We start from the raw sequence: 22,779 nt of genomic DNA on the forward strand, positions 1-22,779 counted from the left end.
AAGGTAAAATTAAAAGTAATTAAAAATCAAAAATCATGTGGTTCTCATGGAGACATGGACATCTTTTCTTTCCTATTTTTCTTCTTATTATTTTCTTTCCTATTTTCCCATTTTCTTCTTTTCCTCCTTCCTTTTCCTCCTTCATTTTTCCTTTTTCCTTTCCTTTCCTTTCCTTTTTCCTTTCCTTTTTCCTTTCCTTTTTCCTTTCCTTTTTCCTTTCCTTTTTCCTTTCCTTTCCTTTTTCATTTTTCTTTTCCTTTCCTTCAATCACCACTTTCCAAAGGTGCCCAGCAGCACTACATCCCAAAAAAACCCCATTCCTGAAGGTTTTCAAGGATGCTACACCCAAATCCCACTTTTTCCAGAAGGCCCTCAGGGATTCTACACCCCAAAATTATCCCTTCCAGCATCCCTGGGAGGCTGCACCCTACAACAACCCCTTCCTAAAGGTCCTCAGGAATGCCACACCCAAATCTACGCTTCCAGAAGCTCTTCAAGATGCTACATCCCCAACCCCAACCTTTCCAAAAGGTCCTAAGGAATCCTACACCCCAAAAATCATCCTTCTTTGAATGTCCCCAGGAATCCTACACCCCAAAATCACTTTTCTGAAGGTTCCCAGGGATGCTGCACCCCAAAATCACTCTTTTCTGAAGGTTCCTAGGAATCCTACACCCCAAAATCACTCTTTTCTGAAGGTCCTTAGGGATGCTACGTCCTAAAACTACCCCTCCCAGAAGGTCTTTAAGAATGCTACACCCCAAACCCCCCTTTTCTAGAAGGTTCCCATGGATATAACACCACAAAAATCACCCTTTTCTGAAGGCCATCAAGGATGCTACACCCCAAACTCACCTTTTCCAGAGGGTCTTTAAGGATGCTACACCCCAAACCTTTTCCAGAAGGTCCCAGGGATGCTACACCCCAAACCACCCTTTCCAGTAGCTCCCAGGGATGCTACACCCCAAACCTACCCCTTCTAGAAGATCTTTAAGGACCCCACACCCCAAAGCCACCTTTTCTAGAAGGTCCTCAGGGATGCTACACCCCAAACCCACCTTTTCTAGAAGGTCCTCAGGGATGCTACACCCCAAACCTGCCCCTTCCAGAAGGTTTTTAAGGATGGCATACCTCAAACCTTTTCTAGAAGGTCCTCAGGGATGCTACACCCCAAACTCTCCCTCTTCTGAAGGTTCCCAAGGATAGAACACCCCACAATCACCCTTTTCTAGAAGGCCCTCAGGGATCACACCCCCAAACCCACCCAAAGGTCGCCAAGGGCAGCACGAGGGCTCTCACCTGGCAGGCTGTTGTTGACCAGCTCCAGGTACTGCTCCACGGAGGTGAGGACCTTGTAGCCGGCGCTGTTGACCAACACTCGGGGTGGCAGCTCCCGTTCATAGGCCTGAGCAGGAGAAATGGTCATGGATGGGCTGTCCCTGGGGAATGACCCCTCTGGAGATGGGTGTGTTATGAACAAAACAGCCTGGCTGGGACACTGGGCTGGAACTAAGTACTGACATTGAAATGTTAATTAGCTAATTGCTCCCCTCACTACCATTCTAGGACTGGGATGCAAAATAGGGAGACCAGTGGAATCATGGGAGGGGGTTTTGGGGATGAAAACGCCCCTAAATAGGGGGTTGGGCACAGTGGAGGGGGCTGGATGGGTGCGCTGGCTGGGGAAAAGGGAACCACATCCCTGGTCTGTGTCTGACCTGTCACCAGAGCCTGCAGGGGACTGGGCTGGGCTGTGGGAAGCAGGAACAAAGGAACAACAATTCCTGGTGTCACCAGGAGGGAAGGAGAGGGATGGCTGCTGCTGGACTTGGGCAGCAGGCTCTGCACATCCCCTCACCCTGCGGCCACCAGCGTGCCTGGAGGGAAGGAGAGAGGATGGTCTGCTGGGAATTCAGGTACAGACTGCACGCCTCTGCACACCTTCAGATACAGACTGCACGCCTCTGCACCTCCTTCAGATACAGACTGCACACCTCTGCAGCTCCTTCAGATACAGACTGCACACCTCTGCACCTCCTTCAGATACAGACTGCACACCTCTGCACCTCCTTCAGATACAGACTGCACACCTCTGCACCTCCAGCTACCCGTGTGCCACGGAGACTCCAGGGACAGACTCTGCAGCCTTCTCCCCCTTCGGCTACCGGGACAGCTCCAACAGCGGGGGTGAGCTCCGTGTTGAGCCCCCTGCCCAGCTGATCTTTTTAATAAAGAGCTGAACATTAATAAAGGCACAGACCCTGTTCATTTCAGGTGGAAGGGGGGTGGTCCTCACCAGTTTGTTCTCGTAGAGCACCAGCCCGTAGTTGTGTGGCACCACGCAGAAGCGGTTCCTCCACTTCTTGTTCTCCTCGATGTACTGGAAGATGTTGCCCGAGTAGATGACGTGGTCCTCCAATGGAACCTGCGGGGAAGGGACAGGCACAGGGGATCAGGAGGGGACAGCTCTGCCCTGGGGAATTCAGTGAGGTCCAGCCATGGTGGCTTGGGTGGGTGTTTCTTCTCTAGGCCCGTGCTGAGGGTCTCCACTGCATTACTGCCCACGGCAGTGCAAATTTTGGTGCCTGAATTGGTGCATTTGGGCGATGCTTTGAGGGGCACCAAAGTCAGTCCCAGAAAATCTCTGAGGGGTGGCTCATCCAGCATGTGGTGACACCTCTGGTGACACCTCTGGTGACACCTCTGCCCCTGTGTCCTGGCTTGTAAGATAAGCATGTATTCTATTTACCATCTGTTGGAGGTTGGGCAGTTTCCTTATCTCTTCCAAGAACAATGTCTCCCTCCGGGGAGATATCTTCTGTTAATGGACCATTAATGACTCACTGCATGACTGGTAAAGTTCCATCATCCCATGGTGAGATGCTCCACCCAGAGGGAGGAGCCAAGCAGCCCTACCTGCATAAAATCAGCATTTTTGGGACATCAGTGCAGCCCTTTGCTGGATTCCCAGAGGAGCAGCTTCTTCTCTGCTGGGTTCCCAGAGGAAGACCAGGCCCAACTACTCCATCACCAGACCTTCAGAGAAAACTCCACCCTTCTACAGATCCCCGCTCCAGCAGCATTTCATCTGCCACTGCAGGAGGAACAGCCACCATTTCACTGGACTGTTACCAACACCCTGACTCCTCAGGGTGTCAGGTTTCTGACTCCATCACTAGCTTTGTTTGTACTAATTACATATTATTTTATTTAGGTTTTTTTTTCCTAGTAAAGAACTGTTATTCCCATTCCCATATCTTTACCTGGGAGCCTTTTAATTTTGAAATTGTGGTAATTTGGAGGGAGGGGGTTTACCTTTTCCATTTCACAGGAGGCTTTTGCCTTCCTTCACAGACTCCTGTCTTTTCAAACCAAGACACCCTGGCATCTCCTCCTGGGACACACCGAGCTCAGCTGAGCCCTTCCAGCCTCCCAGGCTGATGGAAGGTTGGAGCAGAGCTCTCCAGCAGCCCTTCCCAGCTACTGCAATTCAGGTGTGAGCCACTGCTGCCAGAAGGTCCTGCCAGGGCATCTGCAGGTGGCAGGAACCAAACCCTTCCCAGCAGGGGCTCCTGGTGGGACAGGGCAGAGGAAAAGCACCAAGTCACCCCACAGAGCCCAGCACCAGATGATGCTCAGATGTTCTGGACTTCACTGGGACCAGTGACAGCCTTTTTAAAGTAAAGGAGATTTTGAGTGGATTTTGGACAAGAATTTTTCCCTGGGAGGAACAACACAGGGTGCCCAGAGCAGCTGTGGCTGCCCCTGGATCCCTGGCAGTGCCCAAGGCCAGGCTGGACAGGGCTGGGAGCACCTGGGACAGTGGGAGGTGTCCCTGCCATGGCAGAGATGGCACTGGATGGTTTTAAGGTCCCTTCCATGATTCCATGTCAGGATTCCATGGCAGGAACAAGCCAAGGCCACCCCGTGTCCCCCAAGCTGTGCAGCCCCTCCCCAGCCCTGCAGCACCTTTTGACCAGCAGCATTTCCACCATCCCAAACACAGCCTGCCTGAGGAGCCAGCAGTTTGTCCCAGGAATTTTGATGATCCCAGGAACATAAACAAGAGCTGAGAGCTCTCATGAGGGCTGGAGCGTGCAGCAGCCGCCTCTCCTGCCATGGCCACCCACCCTCCACCATGGTGGCCACCAGGAGGGACCAGCTAGGGCTTGGATCCCAGCCTGCCCCAGCAGCAGGACCCTTCTGGAGGAACTTTTCCCACTCTTCTCCTGGCTCACAGGAACCTTTTTGCCTTCCCCAAGCCCTGACCACACACCCCCGTGGGCTGGGGGAGGTCTGACAGCAGCTTGGCTGCTCCTCACTCTCCTCACTGCTTCCCAAAGCCTTTGGAAGAGGGAGAAAAGCCCAAAGTGTGGCCTGCAGGGCTGGAGGCCAGCAGGAGGAGTGAGAACCCGAACCCCACGGCCAGCAGCAGGGATGGGGACAGGAGGGACGTGCCAGCCCTGGGGAGTCCCCAGCAGGGACTCATCCAAGGGGAATGAGCCCCCCAAACTGGCTCCAAGGCCTCTGCCCAGGGCAGAGAGCTGCTGATGGAACAGAACCCAGGCTGAGCCTGGCACGGCTCTGGGCACCCCGGGAGCCCCAGCACAGCTGTCCCCTCCCCACACACCCTCCCCAGCCCAGGGAGGCACCCAGGGGGCTCCTCCCAGCTCCAGGAAATATTTGGGACAGGCAGGTGTGTGCCAAACGGTGGGGCTGGGCAGGGAGGGGCCGGGGAGCCCTTGGGTGCCCAAATCCCTGCCACAGGGACAGGAACAGAGGATGGCAGGGATGAGTTTGTAGGATTGTTGGAGAGACCAAAGGCTGATGTGTTTATTCCATATTCTCACTGCTGTTGTATCTTGCTGGTGTTTCAGGCGCCTGAATCATCCTTCACACCCCGTTCCTGCCGTCCCCCTCTGCCCAGGAGGGCCACCAGTGTCACCCCTGGTGTCACTGCTCCGAGCACCACAGAGCTCACAATAAAAGGGGGATAAACAAAGAACATGTAAAAATCCCAAGTGCCACATCCCAGCTGAGGCCGGGCAGGATGACACCCTCCATCCTTGTGCCATCCACAACTTTCTGGGACATGTTTGGGGGGCACAAAATGCAGCTGGAGACGGCCATCCCTCACTGTTGTGGTGTCTGGAGTATTGGGACATCCCAGTGGCACTGCCAGGACCCTGGGAGGGGCTGGGCAGCACATGGGACATCCCAGTGGCTCTGCCAGGACCTTGGGACAGGCTGGGCAGCACCTGGGACATCCCAGTGGCTCTGCCAGGACCCTGGGACAGGCTGGGCAGCACATGGGACATCCCAGTGGCACTGCCAGGACTCTGAGAGGGGCTGGGCAGCACATGGGACATCCCAGTGGCACTGCCAGGACCCTGGGAGGGGCTGGGCAGCAGACAGGACACTGAGCAGGAGGAATTCCTATTTCTACACGGGGTTTTTCCAAGCTTTGCAGCGTCCCTGACCTCCTGACCTCGCTGCTGTCCCTCAGACATTCCTGGGCTGCTTGCAGGAGCTTTTGGATGAAGCAACCAACCTGGGGATGGAGGCACCTCCCAGGGGGGCTGAAGGCATCCCAGGAACCCAAGGGTGCTGAGGACACCCAGGAACCTCCACTCCTTTGTTTTTTCTGGCACACCCAGCGCCCAGGCAGGTCCCCAAGGAGATGGGGCACGTCCTGTGCCTGGGCAAAGTGTCACCTCCGTGGGTGGGTCAGGGACATGGCCTCTGTGAGCGCCCAGGGCTTGGGGATGAGCTCAGGGAGGCATTTCCCAGATTCTTGGCCAGAGCTGTTCATTTCAGAACCCTTCCAAGCCCCAGACAAAAGCTGAAGCCTGTGGCCATGGGCAATCACATCTCGTCCTGCTCTCAAGGACAGCAGCTCCCCAACCTGGCCAGGCAGGACCCCAAGAAAAGCATCCCAGGGAGGTCCCCAAGCCTTGTCAGCTTGTGAGCAGCCCCAGCTGAGGTGCATCTGCCTTAGGAAGAGGAGGAGGGAAAGAGGAAGAAAGAGGGAAAGAGGATCCTGTGGGCAGCATCCCTGCAGAAGCCACAGCACCAACCCCACCCCTTAGCCAGGCAAGGCACACGTGGTGCTGCAGTGGGACTCAGAAACACCTCTGGGCTCACCTGCCAGGGGGTCCTGTTCCTCACGAGGGATTTGCCCAGGTGGGAGCAGCACTCACACCCAGGAGCAGCAGGACACTGCCTGGCACGTCTGCTCAGACACCCCCAGGCAGCCTTACCCTGCTGTGTGCTCCTTCCACGGGCTGGAAAAAGCCATCCCAGGGAGCCCTGGAGTGCACAGAGCCCCAGGGACAGGCTGGACCAGGAGCCCCACGGCCAGCAGCAGGGATGGGGACAGGAGGGATGTCACAGTGTGCTTGGGATATGCTTTTCCCAATGTCCAGGGACCCTTGTGACTCTGATCAGATAAGAGTGGTCCCTTCCTTCTGGCAGAGAGCCAGAACACCCTCCCTGTCCAGAGCCTAGATAAGGCCATGACCCCTCCTGTTAATTCTCTTTCCCCCCTCATCCCATGGAATAAAGAATCTGGACAACCAGCGTTAGAGCCTCTTTTAAATCTTTGCCCATCTCCTACCATTCCTCCCCTCAAGGCCTCATATATCTAGGCTAGCCTAATAATTCAGGGGCTGAGAGAGGTAGGAGCATCAGAGGGATGTCCTCTGGCAGGGGAATGAGCCCCCCAAAGTGTCTCCAGAAGCAGTCCCAGGGCTCTGGGAGGATGGGGATCGAGGATGGAGCCCTTACCTTGCGGTGCAGCAGCTGGGCCTGCGGGCCCCCCGCGCCCTCGATCTCATAGCGGACACTGTTGAACAGAGCGACTCCAAACTGCTCCTTGTAGCACCGGCAGAACTCGCCCAGCACCTTCCCCGTCTTCTCTGCAACACAACAGCAGAGGCAGGCACAACACAATGTCAGGCACGGGCTGGGTTTGGGGTCTGACCCCCCAGAGCCCACCCAGACCCCTCCCCAGTCACCGCTGGAACAGCCCCTGCTGCCTCCCACCCTCCCTGCCCAGCCCAGGGCCTGATTCAGGGTCAGCATGATCTCTTTTTTTTGGCCTTTCACATTAATTTCATGGATTCCTCTCCCCAGCAGGAAATTCCTGACATTGAGCTGATTCCGGCGCTGCTGCCGGGGCTTCCTGTGCCTTGTGCAGCTCCTGGCCCTGCTCTGGCCCCCTCAGCTGGGGGCAGCCCCCCATTCCCCAGCCCAAACATCACTGACACCCCCCGACCCCGCTGTGCCCCCAGAGGGCCACCCCACAAAGGGGCTCTCAGCTGTGCTGCAGCAGGGCTGGGATCGGGGTTGGGGTGAGGGCAAAGGACAGCCTGGACCCCCACACTCACTCGTGTGAGGCAGAGACCCCCACCAGCACCCCAAACTCCAATCTGGGATGAGCCCAAGGTGCTGGGAGAGCCTGAACTGCGAGGTGTCCCCTGCACCCCACACTGGAGGGGATCCCCTCCATCCCACAGGCAGCCCCTTCCCCAGCAGCCCTTTGATGCACGGGGTGGGGGCACACTGCAAACCCACTCCCAGCAGTGGGGACAGGGCTTTGCCAGCCCTAATGTGACCAGAAGAGCCCCTTGGGCACCCTGACCCACCCAGCACCCTCCCCACACCCGCCCCAGACCCCACATGGGGGTCCCACACCAAAACCCAAGGTTGGAGAAACAACCCCCCCACCCCGAGCTGCTTTTGGCACACAGAGCCTCGACTTTGAACTCCCCAGTCAACTTTGCCCCAGAGCCTGTGAAAAATGAAGAATTTGAGTCTCCTCCAACAATTCCTGACAGCTCAGGCTTTGCCAGAGTGCTGGCGATGGTGTGGGGAGGAGGATCCTGGCTCTGCAGCCCAGAGCTGGAGCCAGCACGATGCTGGGGGCACAAACCCAGACAAAACAGCCCCCACGCCGGCTTGGCACAGCCTGGCAGCAGCCAAAACCTCTAGCAGGAGCCAAAATCTCCAACAGCAGCCAAAATCTCCAACAGTGGCCAAAATCTCCAGCAGGAGCCAGCCCGGAGCTGTGCTGGCAGCCAAGGCAGCACAAGGAGCTGCTTTGCTGCAGGGTGCTGCAAATCCCCACGGGATGAGCAGCTCCAGAGGAAAATGCCGCCTGAAGAGAGATAAACCCATCCCTGAGGAGATGCCAGCACTGCCAGGCACAGGAGCAAACCACACAGGGCAAAACCCCCCAAAACTGAATAAATTCACAGCAAAGGATGGGATGCCCCAGCTCATCCCAGCACAGAATTGCTCAGGCTGGATTTTGGCCTCTCCTCCTGGCCTCCATGCAGCACCTCTGTTGCAATTCCTGCCCAAGCTGTGGGATTCTGTCCAGGGCTCTGGGCAGCCAAGCAGCCAGCTGAGATTTAAAAGGATGTTTTGAGGTTTCATTTCCTTTCAGTCCATGGGAAAAAAGGAGCCCCCAGTCCCCGGGCAGGCGAGACAGCTTAGTCACTCATTCTTCCCTGATTAACAGCAGGGCCAATTAGGAGGGCTGAAGTAAATGGAAAAGCAAAAGTCAATAATTTGCAGAGGTTGGAACAAGACTTGCAGTCAAACATCCGAGGTGACTAAATCTGCCCAGGCTCGGCAGGACTGTCCGGGGTCTGGGGGGGTGCTGGGGGCCACTGCTGCTCCCTGCCTGGTAGCCCTGGTGGCAATTCCAGGGGAGCAGGAGGGACAGGGACCTCTGGGGATCAGGAGTGACATAAGAGTGGATGCTGGAGGGGGGCTGTGCCTGAGCAGAGGGTGCCCTGACCCCTCACATCCAGACACCCTCCAGGGCTGATGTGTCACCCTGAGGAACTGCCTCAGCCGCCCCCGGCTCCTCCATCAGGCTGAGCAAAGCCTCCAGGCAGAGCTGGGGGCTGTGCAGAGCCTTCCCTGCCAGCACAATGGAGCACTGAGGGCTGCAGGGAGCACTGAGGGGTGCAGAGAACACTGAGGGGTACTGACAACACTGAGGGGTACAGAGAGCACTGAGGGGTACAGAGAACATTGAGGGGTACATGAAACACTGAGGGGTGCAGAGAACACTGAGGGGTACAGAGAACACTGAGGGGTACAGGGAGCACTGAGGGGTACAGGGAGCACTGAGGGGTACAGGGAACACTGAGGGTTACACGGAGCACTGAGGGGTACAGGGAGCACTGAGGGGTACAGAGAGCACTGAGGGGTACAGAGAGCACTGAGGGGTACAGAGAACACTGAGGGGTACAGAGAACACTGAGGGGTACAGAGAGCACTGAGGGGTGCAGAGAACACTGAGGGGTACAGAGAGCACTGAGGGGTACAGGGAGAACTGAGGGGTACAGAGAACACTGAGGGGTACAGAGAGAACTGAGGGCTCCATCTCCACCACCAATGCCACCCACCAGTGGCTGTCCCTCCACCAGCAGCTTTGCTGGAGGGGTCTGGGGACAGGGGACACAGCCCCCTAGATTGCTCTCAGCCCCCTCTGTCATGGCAGAGGAGGGAAGGGACACCCTGGGTGTGGGCTCAGACACCCACAAAGCCCTTTGGCAAACAGGAGCACCCACAGGCACCTCCCAGGGATGGGTGTCCCCATCCAGCCACCCCCAGCGCTTTCCCAATGCTTGCTCTGGGACCGGCACCCACACCCTCCCCTGCTGGAATTTGTGGTATTGATGATTTGGAGATTGTAGAAAGGCTTTGTCTTTTTGCTTTGTTGTTAAAGAAGAAGTTATAATTTGTTTGTGTTGGTTTTTAAGGTTGTTTATTCTTGCTTATTTATAACATGTTTTGCTGCCTCGCTGCAGGTTTGTCCTGCAGGGCAGCGTGTGGGGCTCTGCCCTCAGTGGGATGTTACAAACATTAAATACCAGAAACTACCTGTGCTATATTTACAATAATGTGGTAATATTTCTTATTTACGTTGAATAGTGTGTCCTTAGCCTAAACTAATAGAAAAATGTCAATATTACAGTGAAACATGGAGGGCATGAAGAAGGAGAAGAAGGACAAGACACACTTATTTTTTTTTATTTTGCTCTTTTTGAACCTCTAACTTAGAATCCTAAAATTTTACTTTTGCACCCGTGCCACACTTAATTATTACTTATATCAAACACTCAGAGCTGGTAATTCATCCTGTAAGATTGAAAACTCTTTTCCATGGACAGAGATCACAGCCAGTGTGTCTGGGGGCTCTGTCCAGGGGGGTTCTGATCCCTGCCAGGGTTCTAGGCTTTCTAGGGCATCCAGAGGGAAGCTCTGGATTCCCACCCTGCCACCACCCGTCCTGGCACACCCAGAGGGGCGGCTGGGCTGGCACAGGCCCTGGCACGTCCCGCTGGCTGCTGGCAGGGGAAGGCACTGTGGGGTTCCCAGAGCAGCGGCAGCAGGAACACCCGGCTGGCAGATCCCTGTGTCAGCACCTCTGGTCACAGAGCTGCTCTGTCCCCGGCCCCCAGCTCCCTCTGCCTCTCCCTGACTCAGACACGCCTGGTGGCTCCAGCAGGAGGGACGTGAAGGGGCTGCACAGCCCACAGGGCACAGAGGGGGCTCTGGGCACCCAAACCCCAGCCTGGGCTGGGATGCTGGCAGCAAGGACAGGGCTCAGCAAGGACAGGGCTCAGCAAGGACAGTGCCCAGCCAGGCCACAGCAGCTCCCAGCCACGCTCCTGCCAGGTCCCCCGGGTCCCCAGACCGTGCTGGCATCACCTCTTCCTTCTAAAAAAAAAATTCTCTTCCCGTGTCAAACCATGACATGTGGGCACAGCAGGGCACAGGGACGGGCAGGGCAGCACAGGTGTGTCCACAGGTGAGCCCCAGGCTCCTGTGGCCCAAACCAGCTGGGACAGGAGCTCCTCTCCTGCCCAGCCCCCTGACCCACCGGGAGTGCCACCACAGCTGTCACCCAGCCCAGGTGACAGGCAGGGCACAGCCCTGGAGCAGTCGGTGCCCCAAGGGCTCAGAGGTCACGGCCAGGGCAGCCCTGGCTGGCTCCTGGTCCCTCTGAGCCAGGGCAGGAGGTGGATTTTGCCTTCAGGATTCCAAAGGCAAACTGTCCAAGCTGGTCCAGCAGCCTGGGCCGGCTGTGTCCTGCCCTTGGAAGCATCTCCAGCCCCATAATCAGCCCCACACACGGAATCACGGATTGCTGTGGGCTGGAAGGGACCTTACATGTCATCTCCTTCCACCCCTGCCATGGCAGGGACACCTCCCACTGTGCCAGGCTGCTCCAAGATCCATCCAAACTGACCTTGGGCACTGCCAGGGATCCAGGGGCAGCCACAGCTGCTCTGGGCACCTGTGCCAGGGCTGCCCACCCTCACAGGGAAGGATTCTTCCTAATACCCCATCTACCCCCACTCTGTGTCAGACTGAAGCCATTCCCTGTGTCCTCCATCCCTTGTCCCCAGTCCCTCTCCAGCTCTCCTGGAGCCCCTTCAGGCCCTGGAAGGGCTCTGAGCTCTCCCTGGAGCTTCTCCTGTCCAGGTGAGCACCCCCAGCTCTCCCAGCCTGGCTCCAGCCCTGGAGCAGCTCTGGGAGAGGGGGAGAAACCCCCCATGAGCTGCAGCCCTGATCCCCTGCAGCCCAGCCCTGACCTTGCCCTTCCCTCCGCTGCTGCAGGTGCTGCCTGCAGGTTGTTGCAGCACGGTGGGAAGAGCAGAGCTCCAGGAATCCACCCCACAGCCCTCCCAGCACCGGTGTGTGCCCACAGCTCGTTTTCCTCATTGCCCTTGAGATCATGTGAAAATGGGAGTGCTGCTGGAAATAGCCCAGCCCTGGGCAGCCCAGTCAGCAGATCCAGCCACGGGGAGGTCAGTCCTGCACAGGTTTGCTGCAAATTTTCCTTGTCCTTCCTGCCCCTGCTCATTCTTACTCAGCTCAGCACACCCAGGACCTCCAGGGGTATCTGGTGGGGCAGAGCGTGATGGGGACAGGGACGTGGCTCAGGTGTGTCCCCAAAGGCAGTGGGAACAGAGCCCTGGGGTCAGGGGCTGCAGCAGCACAGGCACACCTCCAGTGGGGAATCAGGGAATGGTTTGGGTTGGAAGGACCTTACAGCTCGTCCAGTGACCTCCCACTGTCCCAGGCTGCTCCAAGCCCCATCCAGCCTGGCCTTGGACACTTCCAGGGATCCAGGGGCAGCCACAACTTCTCTGGGCACCCTGTGCCAGGGTCTCTCACCCTCCCAGGCAGCAATTCCTTCCCTATATAACACCAAATTTCCCATCTTTCCGTTTGAAGCCATTCCCCCTTGTCCTGTCACTACAATCCCTGATGAAAATCCCTCTCTGGCTTCCTTGTGCCCCTCCAGAGGCCCTGTGGAGACCTCCCAGCCCTTCTCTTCTCCAGCACCCACCCCCCTGTGCTCACACACCCACACCCCTGTGCTCACACACCCTCGGAGGGGCTGCAGCTGGAAACCCCAGAGGAACTTCTGCATCCTCCTCCAAGGCCACATCCCATCTGGCAGCCACCATCCCCACGTGCCTGCTGTCCCTCACATCTGTGCAGGGGCTGAGGTGCCTCTGTGAGCCCAGCCCTCCTCAGAAGGCCCCTGGCATGATGCAGAATCATGGAATAACAGATTGGTTTGGGTTGGAAGGGAGCTCAAAACTCATCCCTTCCCAACCCCTGCCACAGGCAGAGCCTCCATCCACGATCCCAGGAGTGGAGTGACAGCAGGGGCTGAAGCAGGGTGCCCAAACCCCTGTGGATGCCACAGGGATGCCTCACCCCAGGCAGGGAATTTTCCTCTTGGTCCAGAAAAAATGAAGAAAAACAAAAAGGCCAAAGCAGCTCATTGAAGCAGAACCCTCAGGCTGGGAGGGCAGGGCCTGACCTGGCTCCTTTCCTGGCCCTGTGGGACAGCCGGGCTCAGACCAGCTCCCCTGTCCCCCTGCAGTGTCCCCTGGCCCCTGCAGTGTCCCCTGGCCCCTGCAGTGTCCCCTGCCCCCCTGCACTGTCCCCCTGCAGTGTCCCCTGTCCCCCTGCAGTGTCCCCTGGCCCCTGCAGTGTCCCCTGTCCCCCTGCAGTGTCCCCTGTCCCCCTGCAGTGTTCCCTGGCCCCTGCAGTGTCCCCTGTCCCCCTGCAGTGTCCCCTGGCTCCTGCAGTGTCCCCCTGCAGTGTCCCCTGTCCCCCTGTCCTGGCTGCAGGGCAGTCAGGAGCAGACACCTCATGTCCCTTTGCTGTGCTCCCTGCCCTGGGGACAGTCCCCCTGTGCCTGGGGACAGTCCCTCCCTGGTGGGCAGTGTGTGCTGGCCTGGCCAGTTTGCCCAGGCTGCTGGGGGAGGAGTTAATTACTCATTTAGCCCGTAAATGATTAGTAAATGATTAGTGAGCGGGGGCGGGCTGCTGGGGGGAGCAGTGGCACTGACGGGGACAAGCACCATGGTGGCACTGACAGGGCCAGCGGTGGCCTGGGTGGCTCTTCCAGCAAGGCAAACAAAGCCACCACAGGGAGGCTGATGCCACTGCTTGTCCCCAGGTCACCCCTCGCAGTGGGGCTGCTCCAGCCAGCCCACTCTGCTGCCAGCTCCAGGCACACCCAGGGGCTGTTCCCGCTGTCCCTTGGCCATCCTCCTGTCCCAAATCATGCCACTGTGCACACTGGGTGTGTGGGCATCCCCCTGAGGGCACTGCACGGTGAGGATGGGGGCACAGGATGCCATGGATGAGGTGCCCAGGGCACCCCACAAGCAGTACCCAGACATGAGGACCCACAGCCAGGGGCTGTCCTGGCTCATCCCAGGCTCATCCCAGCAGAATTTAGGAAAGCCTGACAGCAGGAGATGGCTGCAGGCAGACTGAGCAGCAGCACTGCAGTGACAGCCAGCACAAGGGACAGTGCCACTGTGGATGGGGCACAGGAATCCTGCAGAGCCAACGGGGCACCCAAAGGGTTAAGCCCCAGCGGCAGTTTAGGGTTTCGGGAATTTGGATGTGAGCTCATTTCCACCCAGAAACACAAACTCATTCACAGGGGCCTGACTCAGCCCGGCTGAGCATCCAGGGGAGATGCCAGCGCTGGGGGAAGTTGGGCACCAGTTCCTCACCCGGGGCACTGGGACAGAGCAGGGCTGGAGGAGATTTTGGAGGAGATTTTGCTCCTGGGCACACACAGCAGGGGCTGGAGGAGATTTTGGAGGAGATTTTGCTCCTGGGCACACACAGCAGGGGCTGGAGGAATTTTGCTCCTGGGCACACAGAGCAGGGGCTGGAGAAGTTTTCCTGGGCACACAGAGCAGGGGCTGGAGGAGATTTTGCCCCTGGGCACACACAGCAGGGGCTGGAGGAGGTTTTGCTCCTGGGCACAGCCAAACCCAGGGGCTGACCCAGCAGCTAGAGAACTTTCCCCTCTCATCCAAACCAGGACAGGCTGAACAGGGACAGCAAAGTGGGGAGAGCAAAAACTGGGAGAGTTTTTTCCCCTCTGACCTCCTTGAACCCAAATGCACCCTTCACCCAAAGCCACCCAAAGCCACCCCGGGTGTTCCAGCTCTGGGCTGCTGTCGGGCCTGGGACTGAGCTGGACTGGCACAAGTGGGGAGCAGAGGCTGCTCTGGTGCCAGGCACTGCTCAGCACCAGGGATGGGGCAGCACAGGGACACTGCCAGGCTCCAGCACCGCTCCAAAACCCATCGGGAATATTTTCAGAGTTGAAATTATTGCCCGAAAGCAGCAGAGGAGGGCGGTGGGGGTGGGAGGGAGCGCTCGGTGCCTCCCCAGGCAGCAGCCCGGAGCAGCCCAGTGACTCAGCCATGGAGGGAAGGCTGGGCTGAGGGGAGGAAGGCATGAGGCAGCAGAGCCTCGCTGGAGAAACCAGCTGGGGCCAGGCCTGAACCGGTTGATCCTCCGATCCTGCCGGGCTCTGCCCCCGGATGAGTCAGGCGTGCCCATGGTGCCAGCGCAGGGCTGGGGCACCCGCCGGGGACACGGCTCTGCCATCCCCACACCAGCCGGGACCCGGGGGTGCCCCAGGGCTCTGTGCCCACCCTGCAGCTCCCAGCACATCTCCCAGAACCTCACCCAGCCTGCACAACACCGCTGCCCACCCGGCCCAGCCCAACCCAGCCCTGCCAGGCTCCGGAGCCAACACGAAGCAGCACACTGCGCAGTAACTCCTCGAGCTCTGAACAGCTGAAAAACACTGCAAAAAACACTCTCTGGAAAGCTTTGCACACTTTCTGCTGTTTCTGTGGGCACCGCTGCTCCCGCTCCCCAGTGCCAGCCGTGCCCCACAGCATCCCCATTCCCGGGGCTGGGGTGATGCCCAGCCTGGCAGGACAGGGATGAGACCCGCGGGTGTTTCCCGTGGCGTGGATGCCGCTGTCCCGCTGCCCCTGGGAACAAGGCAGCGCTGCGTGCGAGGAATGTGCCCGTGAGCAACAAAGAGCAAACAGCAGCGGGGCTCCCGGCGCCTCCGGGGCTGGCCAGGCTGGATGGAGATGCCTGTCCTGCCTCCCTGCCCTGATCCCCCTGCCCTGATCCTCCCTGCTCTGAGCCCCCTGCCCTGATCCCCCCTGCCCTGATCATTCCTGCCCTGAGCATCCCTGCCCTGATCCCCCCTGCCCTGATCCTCCCTGCCCTGAGCCCCCTTCCCTGAGCCCTCCTGCCCTGATCCTCCCTGCCCTGAGTCCCCCTGGTCTGAGCCCCCTGCCCTGATCCTCCCTGGTCTGAGCCCCCTGCCCTGATCCTTCCTGCCCTGTTCCCCCCTGATCCCCCCTGCCCTGATCCCCCCTGCCCTGATCCCCCCTGCCCTGATCCCCCCCTGCCCTCAGCCCCCTTGCCCAAACACATCCTAGGCATGGGGCAGGAGGAGATCCCTGCCCCATCCAACCCGCAAGCCCCTTTCCCCTTGGAGCAGTGCTCCAAAGCCGTGGGACACAGGTGCCCCCACGCCTGGGTAATGCCACCCCAGCCCAGAGTGCCCCCCTGGCACCAGCAGAGGTGCCTGCACTGCCAGGACTGCCAGGATGTGTCCCACGGACAGGCAGGTGGCTGGGGGAGGATGGAGCATCCCTGGCTTGGCTCGAGCTGAACAACCCCAAACCCTGAGCTAGACCAGCTGCCCTCATCCTGCCTGCAGCCACATCACCCCACTCGTCCCTTGTCCTCCTGAGTGCCACCAGCACCCGGGCAGGGTGGAGAAGAGCTGCCACCCCTCTGGCTGTCCCCACAGCAGGGTGGGACCCAGCACCACCCCAGATAAGGCCCGGCTGATCCCCCAGCACCGGCCTGGCTGCATTGCATTGCATCCATCCCTCGGGAATGGTGCAATCCCACCCAGCCCAGCCCAGCCCGGCCCAGCCCAGCCCAGCCCAGCCCAGCCCAGTGTGCACCAGCATCCACAACCTCCAGCCCTGCCAGCTGGGGACGGGCAGCTGAGGTCCCCACGGCAAAGGGGACACAGCAAACGTGGCCATCTCCTGTGCTGGGGGCAGCTCCGGGATGTCCCAGGAGCTGTGTCCCTTGTGTCCCCTCCTGCCCAGCCCCAGGGAGAGGAGCTGAACCTGGCACACTGTCCCTGTGCCCAGCTGGACAGTGCCAGGGGGAAACCCAATCCAGCCCCAGGGGAGGAGGCCAAACAAAGATTTTTATGTGCATGTGAAAAAACAACCCAGCCAAGAGGGATTTGAAGAAAACAGACCTGAACCTGTCCTGGAGCTGTCCTGGAGCTCTCTCCCCTGCTGCTGGCCAGGCTCCTGTGTCCAGCTCCTCCCCACCCATCCCACAGGATGCTGAGCCACCACAATTTTGGGGTCTGGGAGCTGGCTCACCCCAGCTTTGGGCACATCCCTTCATGCAGAAAAAGCTCTCCAGGGGCTGAGCAGAGCTGGAAGAAGGAGAAAGGAAGCCAGGACAAGTGACCTGTGCCCAGGAGCCACCAGCACAGTGGGAGATGGCTGAGATCCTGCCCCAGGCCTGTCACCTCCAGGGCAGTGTCCCATCCATCCTGCTGTGTGGGAATGTCCCATCCAGGGACACTCTAGTGAAGGGCTCCGAGCTCCCAAGAGGAATTCCCCAGAGAGATCCCTGGCAGGGAAGGGCAGAAGGGGACAAAGAAGGGCAGGAGGCCATGGCAAAGGGCAGGAAGGCAGGGAGAAGGGCACTGAGCTCTACCAGAGCTGGGACCTGTGTCAAATGTCACTGCTCTTTTCCTTTGAAAAGGGGGAAAAGGTGGAGTTTTATTCCTTCCTCCCTGCCGGTCCAAGAGACTGGGAGGAAGCAAGGACTGCTCTGCTCTGCCCCTTCCTCCCCTCCTGGCCCCGGCCCTGGTCTCTCCACGGAGCCACTGCAGGCACGTCCAGGCACAGGACAGGGCTCCAAGCCTGGGGAGGGGGCACAGCCCCTGCCTGGGGACCTCACCAGATGGGCTCTGGGGGCTGCAGCCCCAGGAGGAGCTGACATCTGTGGGAATCCAGGGCTTCCCTCTGGCTGCCCTGGCAGCTCTGGGACCCTGGCAGGGGTCAGGAACCCCCCTGGACAGAGCCCCCAGAGACACTGGCTGTGATCTCTGTCCATGGAAAAGAGTTTTCAATCTTACAGGGTGAATTACCAGCTCTGAGTGTTTGATATCAGTAATAATTAAGTGTGGCACAGGTGCAAAAGTAAAATTTTAGGATTCTAGATGAGGGGTCTAAAGGGGACAAGATGGAGGAAATTGGGTGTGCCTTGTCCTTTTTCTCCTTCTTCATGCCCTCCATGTTTCACTGTGGTGTTGGCATTTTTCTGTTGGTTCAGGCTGGGGACACACTGTCCAACGTAGGTGACAGATATTGGCACGTTATTGTAAATCCAGCACAGGTAGTTTCTGGTATTTAATGTTTGTACCATCCCACTGAGGGCAGAGCCCCACACGCTGCCCTGCAGGACAGAGCTGCGGCAGGGCAGCAGAACATGTTAGAGATAAACAGAATAAACAACCCTGAAACCAGCACAGACCAATTATGGCTTCTGCTTTGGCAGCGGGGCAGAAAGACAGAGACTTTCTACAATCTCAGAATCATCAATACCTCAGATACTGACAGACAACCTCCACAAATTGGGTGGTGGGAGCAGAGCTGGGTCCTGCAGGGGCAGAGCAGCTCCTGGAGAGCTGCTGCTCACCTGCCTTCACACCTGCCCCATGAAGTGCCCGTGGATGAACATCCCTGCATCCCTCCAGCCCTGCTCCCTGCTGGAGAGCTCGGAGGCACAGGAGCCTGGCAGTGCCAAGGGGCACCGACCCCTCAGAGCTCTGAGCCAGCCTCTGCAGTGATTTGGGGACCAGGGGAGGCAAAGGCCTGGGAAATCCCAGCTCCTGGCTGTGTCCCTGTGTGGGAAATGAATTTGTAGAGCTTTAAGGCATTTACAGCATGGTGTGGCTAAAGGTGATAGGCCAAGAAACACTTTTAATGCATTGTAATTAGGAAATAGTTGGCTTCTGATTGTAACAGCATGAATTATAACATCTGTATTGTGTCACCCTTCAGATGAGACTGAAAACTGAATAAAGGCTTTTAAAACACCTCTGAGTCAGAAAAGGGCCTCATCCATCATCCATGGGTTTTGGGGTGTACTGCTGTGGAGGTGTCCTGGTCTGGGGGTGCTTTTCTCTCCTGCTGCCAGCCTGGCTGTGTTCCTGCTGTGCCAGCCCTGCTGCTCCCAGGCAGAGCAGGGATGCCCTCCCAAACCCGGGCCGGGGGAGGCAGGGGAAGCCCTTCCCGAGGGCAGAGGGCTGTGCCCGGGGCTGAGGAGGGCTCTGAGCCGTGTCCCCTGCCCCGACACGAGGCTGCAGGTAGAGCCCCGGCGTGCCAGAACCAGCCCCGGCGTGCCAGGGGAGTTATTTATTCGGCGATGAAAGACACACATTTCGTTGGGAGAAACCACTCCGGAGCCTCCCTGCACGGCTCCCCCCGGGCAGGGTGAGGGCTGCAGCCTCCAGCCCAACCCCAGAGCCCCACAGCCTCCACCTCCCACGCCGGCTGGGGCTGAGCTGCGGCAAAGGCTGGGAAATGAGTGTCACGCTTAGGGAAGCCACAGCCAACCTCCTCCTGCTGCCAGCAGCCTCCATCCCCGGGGCACAGCACAGCCTGCTGCCTTCTGGCCTTTCCAGGCACCTCTGGAGCCGAGCCATGCCATGCCATGCCATGCCATCCCCCTGCTGGGGTCGGGGATATGCACACACCCATGCCCGACAAGGGAACCTGCAGGTCCCCCCCCAAGGGATGGGGCTCAGTGTCACCTCTGCCACCTCTGCCACCTCTGCGTGGGCTGCTGCTGCCTGTGGAAGTCCTACCCCGAAATTAGCAGCTGCTTCACTCTGTAATTAACGGGCTGGCGACTCCCCGGAGATGCCAGAGCAAGGTGGGGGCTCCCAGGGACCCTCCCTGTGCTGCCACCCACCCCCACATCCCTCTGGCTGTGGAGACATCCAGCGGCTCCTGCTGAACCCTGGGCTCTGCCACTCACCCAGGAGCTCCTGCTGCATCCCTGGGCTCTGCCACTCACCCAGGAGCTCCTGCTGCATCCCTGGGCTCTGCCACTCATCCAGGAGCTCCTGCTGTGTCCCTGGGCTCTGCCACTCACGCAGGGTGTCACCCAGGAGCTCCTGCTGCATCCCTGGGCTCTGTGTGGCACCAAAGAGCTCTTGCTGCATCCCTGGGCTCTGCCACTCACCCAGGGTGGCACCCAGGAGCTCCTGCTGCATCCCTGGGTGCTGGCACCCCTGGGCTCAGGACCAGCAGCTGCACCCAGAGCTCCTGCCAGGCTTCAGCTCAGCCCCCAGGAGAAGGGGTCCACTCCAGGGAAGCATCACGATCCCAGCATGAGAGAAGAGCTTTATCCAGTCTCATGCTGAGAGCACCCCCTGTGCTGCACACGAGAGGACACCATGCAAAACCCCACCCAGTGACATTCTGGTTTCCCAGGACACCCATCCCTGCCCCCCTGGTGTGCCCAGGAGATGGTGCCCACGCTGGGCATCCTTGCACAAAGAGCATGAGCCAGTCCCTCCTCCAGCCCACAGAGCAGCTTGGAAACAACTCCCAACCCACATCTGGGAGGAAGAGGAGGAGGAGGAGAGCAGCCAAAGGGTGTTGACAAACAAACTGGATGAGTCAGGCAGGAAGATGTCCAAAGCAGGGTGGCAGGAGGAGGCACCGGTCAGAGAGACCCTGCAGAATGCAGGATCACACCTGTGGATCACACCTGTGGATCACACCCTGACAGCCCCAAAGCTGGCAGGGAGCTGCCTCTGTGACTGCCTGGGGCCCTCCAGCCCCAGCTGGGAGGAAAGACCCTCCTCCTGAGCCACCCAAGTCACACATGTGTGGCTCCTGACGTCTGGGAGACATTGGCATGAGCCTCACACAGCCACCAACAAATGGGCTGGGACAGGGCATGGCACCTGCCCTGGGCACCGTGGGCATGGCAGGGCTTCTCCCACCTGCCTCCTGCCTTTACCCCGTTCCCAGGAGGGCTCTGGGCCGGCTCTCCCCAGCAGCTCTGCTGCTCTAAGGGGCTGCAACCTCGGGAAGCACTGCCAAGCCCAAAGAGCTCCTGTGCCTCCAGCAATCGGTGTCACCGTGGCCTGGGCAGCAAATCCAAACACCCCAAAATTGGGAGGACAACGGAAAAGCTGCTTGGAGAAGGGCTGGATGCTTCCTGGGGCAGCAGCAGTGGAGAACAGGCCGAGCTAGGCAGGAAAACCCGGAGTTTTCCCCGCCACGTTGCTTTGCATGCCTGACAGCAAGTCGTGCCTTGCCTGTTGGGCTCCAGCCCCTCCCAGCTCCGGGGGCTCCTCAGCCAGCCAGGAGCCCTGGCAGGAGCAGAGAGGTGCTCCAAGAACCCAGTTTGCCCCAGTCTCTCCCAGGGAGGTGTCCCAGTGCAGGTGTGTGTCCCCTCTACTCACCCCATGGGACATGTCCCAGCCCAGTCTCCATAATCCTATTCCACAGGAATCATTTTTTTCCCTCATTAAATACTTTTCCCATGAAGAGCCCCATGGGTTAAATCCCACCCTGGGCTAACAGCTCAGCCCCTGCCCGGCCTTGCAAACACCCAATCCCTGACCCGGCAGAGCCAGATTCCTGCACAGGAAACCCAGCCAGGCTTCTCCTTGTTATTCTTCAGGATTAGGCTCACAGGGGCTTGCACGGGGAGCTGTGCACAGACAATCTCAGCAATTCCAGAGAAATTCAGGATGTGCTTTGGATCCAAACACGCCACGGGCAGCCCTGAGCCGGTGCTCGGGCGCTCTGAGCTTTAACTAATGCAAGCTGAAAAGCCCAGAGCGAGTTCCAAGCTCTCCTTCAAAGCTCAGAAACCTGCTGGCGTCCTGCTGAGCCGCATACCACGTAAGCATTCCTGCCAGGATGGGGCCTGGCAGGGCCACACAGCCGCCCCTGTGCCAGCCCCACGGCAGCTCTCTTCCCCCAGAGCCTCCCTTGGGGACAAAGGGACTTCAGAGCCACTCCCGCGGGGTGCATCCCTCCAAAACAGGGGCGCTCCTCAGCCCTTCACAAGGTCCAGCCCGAAGCTGTGCCACCCGCTCAGGTGTGGCCCCGCTGCTGCGGGGGTGGCTTCACCCACCCGAGACGAGGTTTTGCCAGCCTGGGGAGCTGAAAGCGAAGCCGGGACAAGAAAAGGCTCCGAGGTCACGTCCTGCCCGCTCCCAAGCCCCGGGGAGCCGAGCGCCCGCATCGCATCACGAGTGACGCAAAGTGGCTTGGGGGAGCCAAGCACTGCCACGGGGGGTGACACCAATTAGAGGGGTCAGACGTGTCACCACAGACCCCAATTAGCAGTGTTTGACACGATGCGTGTCCCAGCAGAGCCGTCACTGAGCTCTGGGCAGACGCCCCGAGCCGCCCCGGGACACTCGGCTCTCAATGGCCACATTGTCACCCTGCCTGTCGCACGGAGCTGGCGGGGGCACCGCTGTGTCCTGCCTGGAGCCAGCCAGGGGTGCAGCAGCCCTTCCCTCCGCCCCACAGCCTCGGAGGGGGTTTCCTAAGGATCCCCCAGCGCTGTGAAGGGGGATGGGACTCATCTGCCAGGCAGGTGACAGCGGTGTCCCTGCGCTTCCAGCATCCCCTGGAGCCAGCTCCCCTCTCACATCCCCACAGCCCCAGGGGTCCCCGAGCCCCGCTGCCACCGCCAACACCCCCGGCACAACGCAGCCTTTCATTGGGGAGACCCGCGGGCACCTCGGGTACCCCCCAGAGCTGCGCCGAGCCAAAACCACGCGGAAACTAAAAACGAAAAAGTTTGAAGAGCGAAAGAAAGGCGAAGAGCAGGCGTGGGGGTCTCGGGAAGACTGAGCGGGGGGGTTCCCAAAGGGATTGAAGGAGGGATGGGGAGATCCCGGGGGTCTGCCCGGGATGAGCGGAGCGGGGGGCGCGCCGGGGGCTCACCCGCGATGTGCTGGCGGCGACCCTCGTCCAGGTGCGTGGAGACCACATCGCCCATGGCGAGCCGAGCCGGGCCGGGCCGGGCGGCGGGAGGAGCGGCAGGAGGAGGGGGAAGAGGGAGGAGGAGGAGGAGGAGAAGGAGGAGGAGGAGGAAGAAGGCAGAGCTCGGGGCGGCCCGGCAGCACGGCGCCCCACGGCTCCCCAGCCACTCCTCCCGCACCGCCCCGCGTGGGGAGAGGCCGTGAGTGTCCCCCCGCCGGGTAATTAACCGCGCTAATTGCCGCGGGGGGATGGGCAGATGGAGGAGGGGCTGTGCCCCCAGCCGGGAGCTGGGCAGTGCCCGGTGTGTCCCGAATTCCCAGCG

General features: G+C 59.4%; 1 protein-coding gene across 3 annotated transcripts in view; it reads right to left on the reverse strand.

Moving 5' to 3' along the window:
- The window catches only part of NIBAN2 (niban apoptosis regulator 2), a 35,496-nt gene extending 12,918 nt beyond the window's left edge, over positions 1-22,578 (reverse strand). For all 3 annotated transcript variants that reach the window (XM_072936537.1, XM_072936536.1, XM_030286608.4), the window contains exons 1-4: positions 22,419-22,578; positions 6,787-6,917; positions 2,297-2,425; positions 1,300-1,405 (exon numbers count right to left, since the gene is read on the reverse strand). In XM_072936537.1, the coding sequence (XP_072792638.1) occupies positions 1,300-1,405; positions 2,297-2,425; positions 6,787-6,917; positions 22,419-22,473 (421 nt within the window). In that variant the 5' untranslated portion in view covers positions 22,474-22,578. The remainder of the gene's footprint in view (positions 1-1,299; positions 1,406-2,296; positions 2,426-6,786; positions 6,918-22,418) is intronic.
- Between the last annotated feature and the right edge of the window lie 201 nt (positions 22,579-22,779).

The sequence above is a fragment of the Taeniopygia guttata genome, chromosome 17 (genome assembly GCF_048771995.1).
Source record: "Taeniopygia guttata chromosome 17, bTaeGut7.mat, whole genome shotgun sequence".
In the NCBI taxonomy this organism is placed as follows: Eukaryota; Metazoa; Chordata; class Aves; order Passeriformes; family Estrildidae; genus Taeniopygia; species Taeniopygia guttata.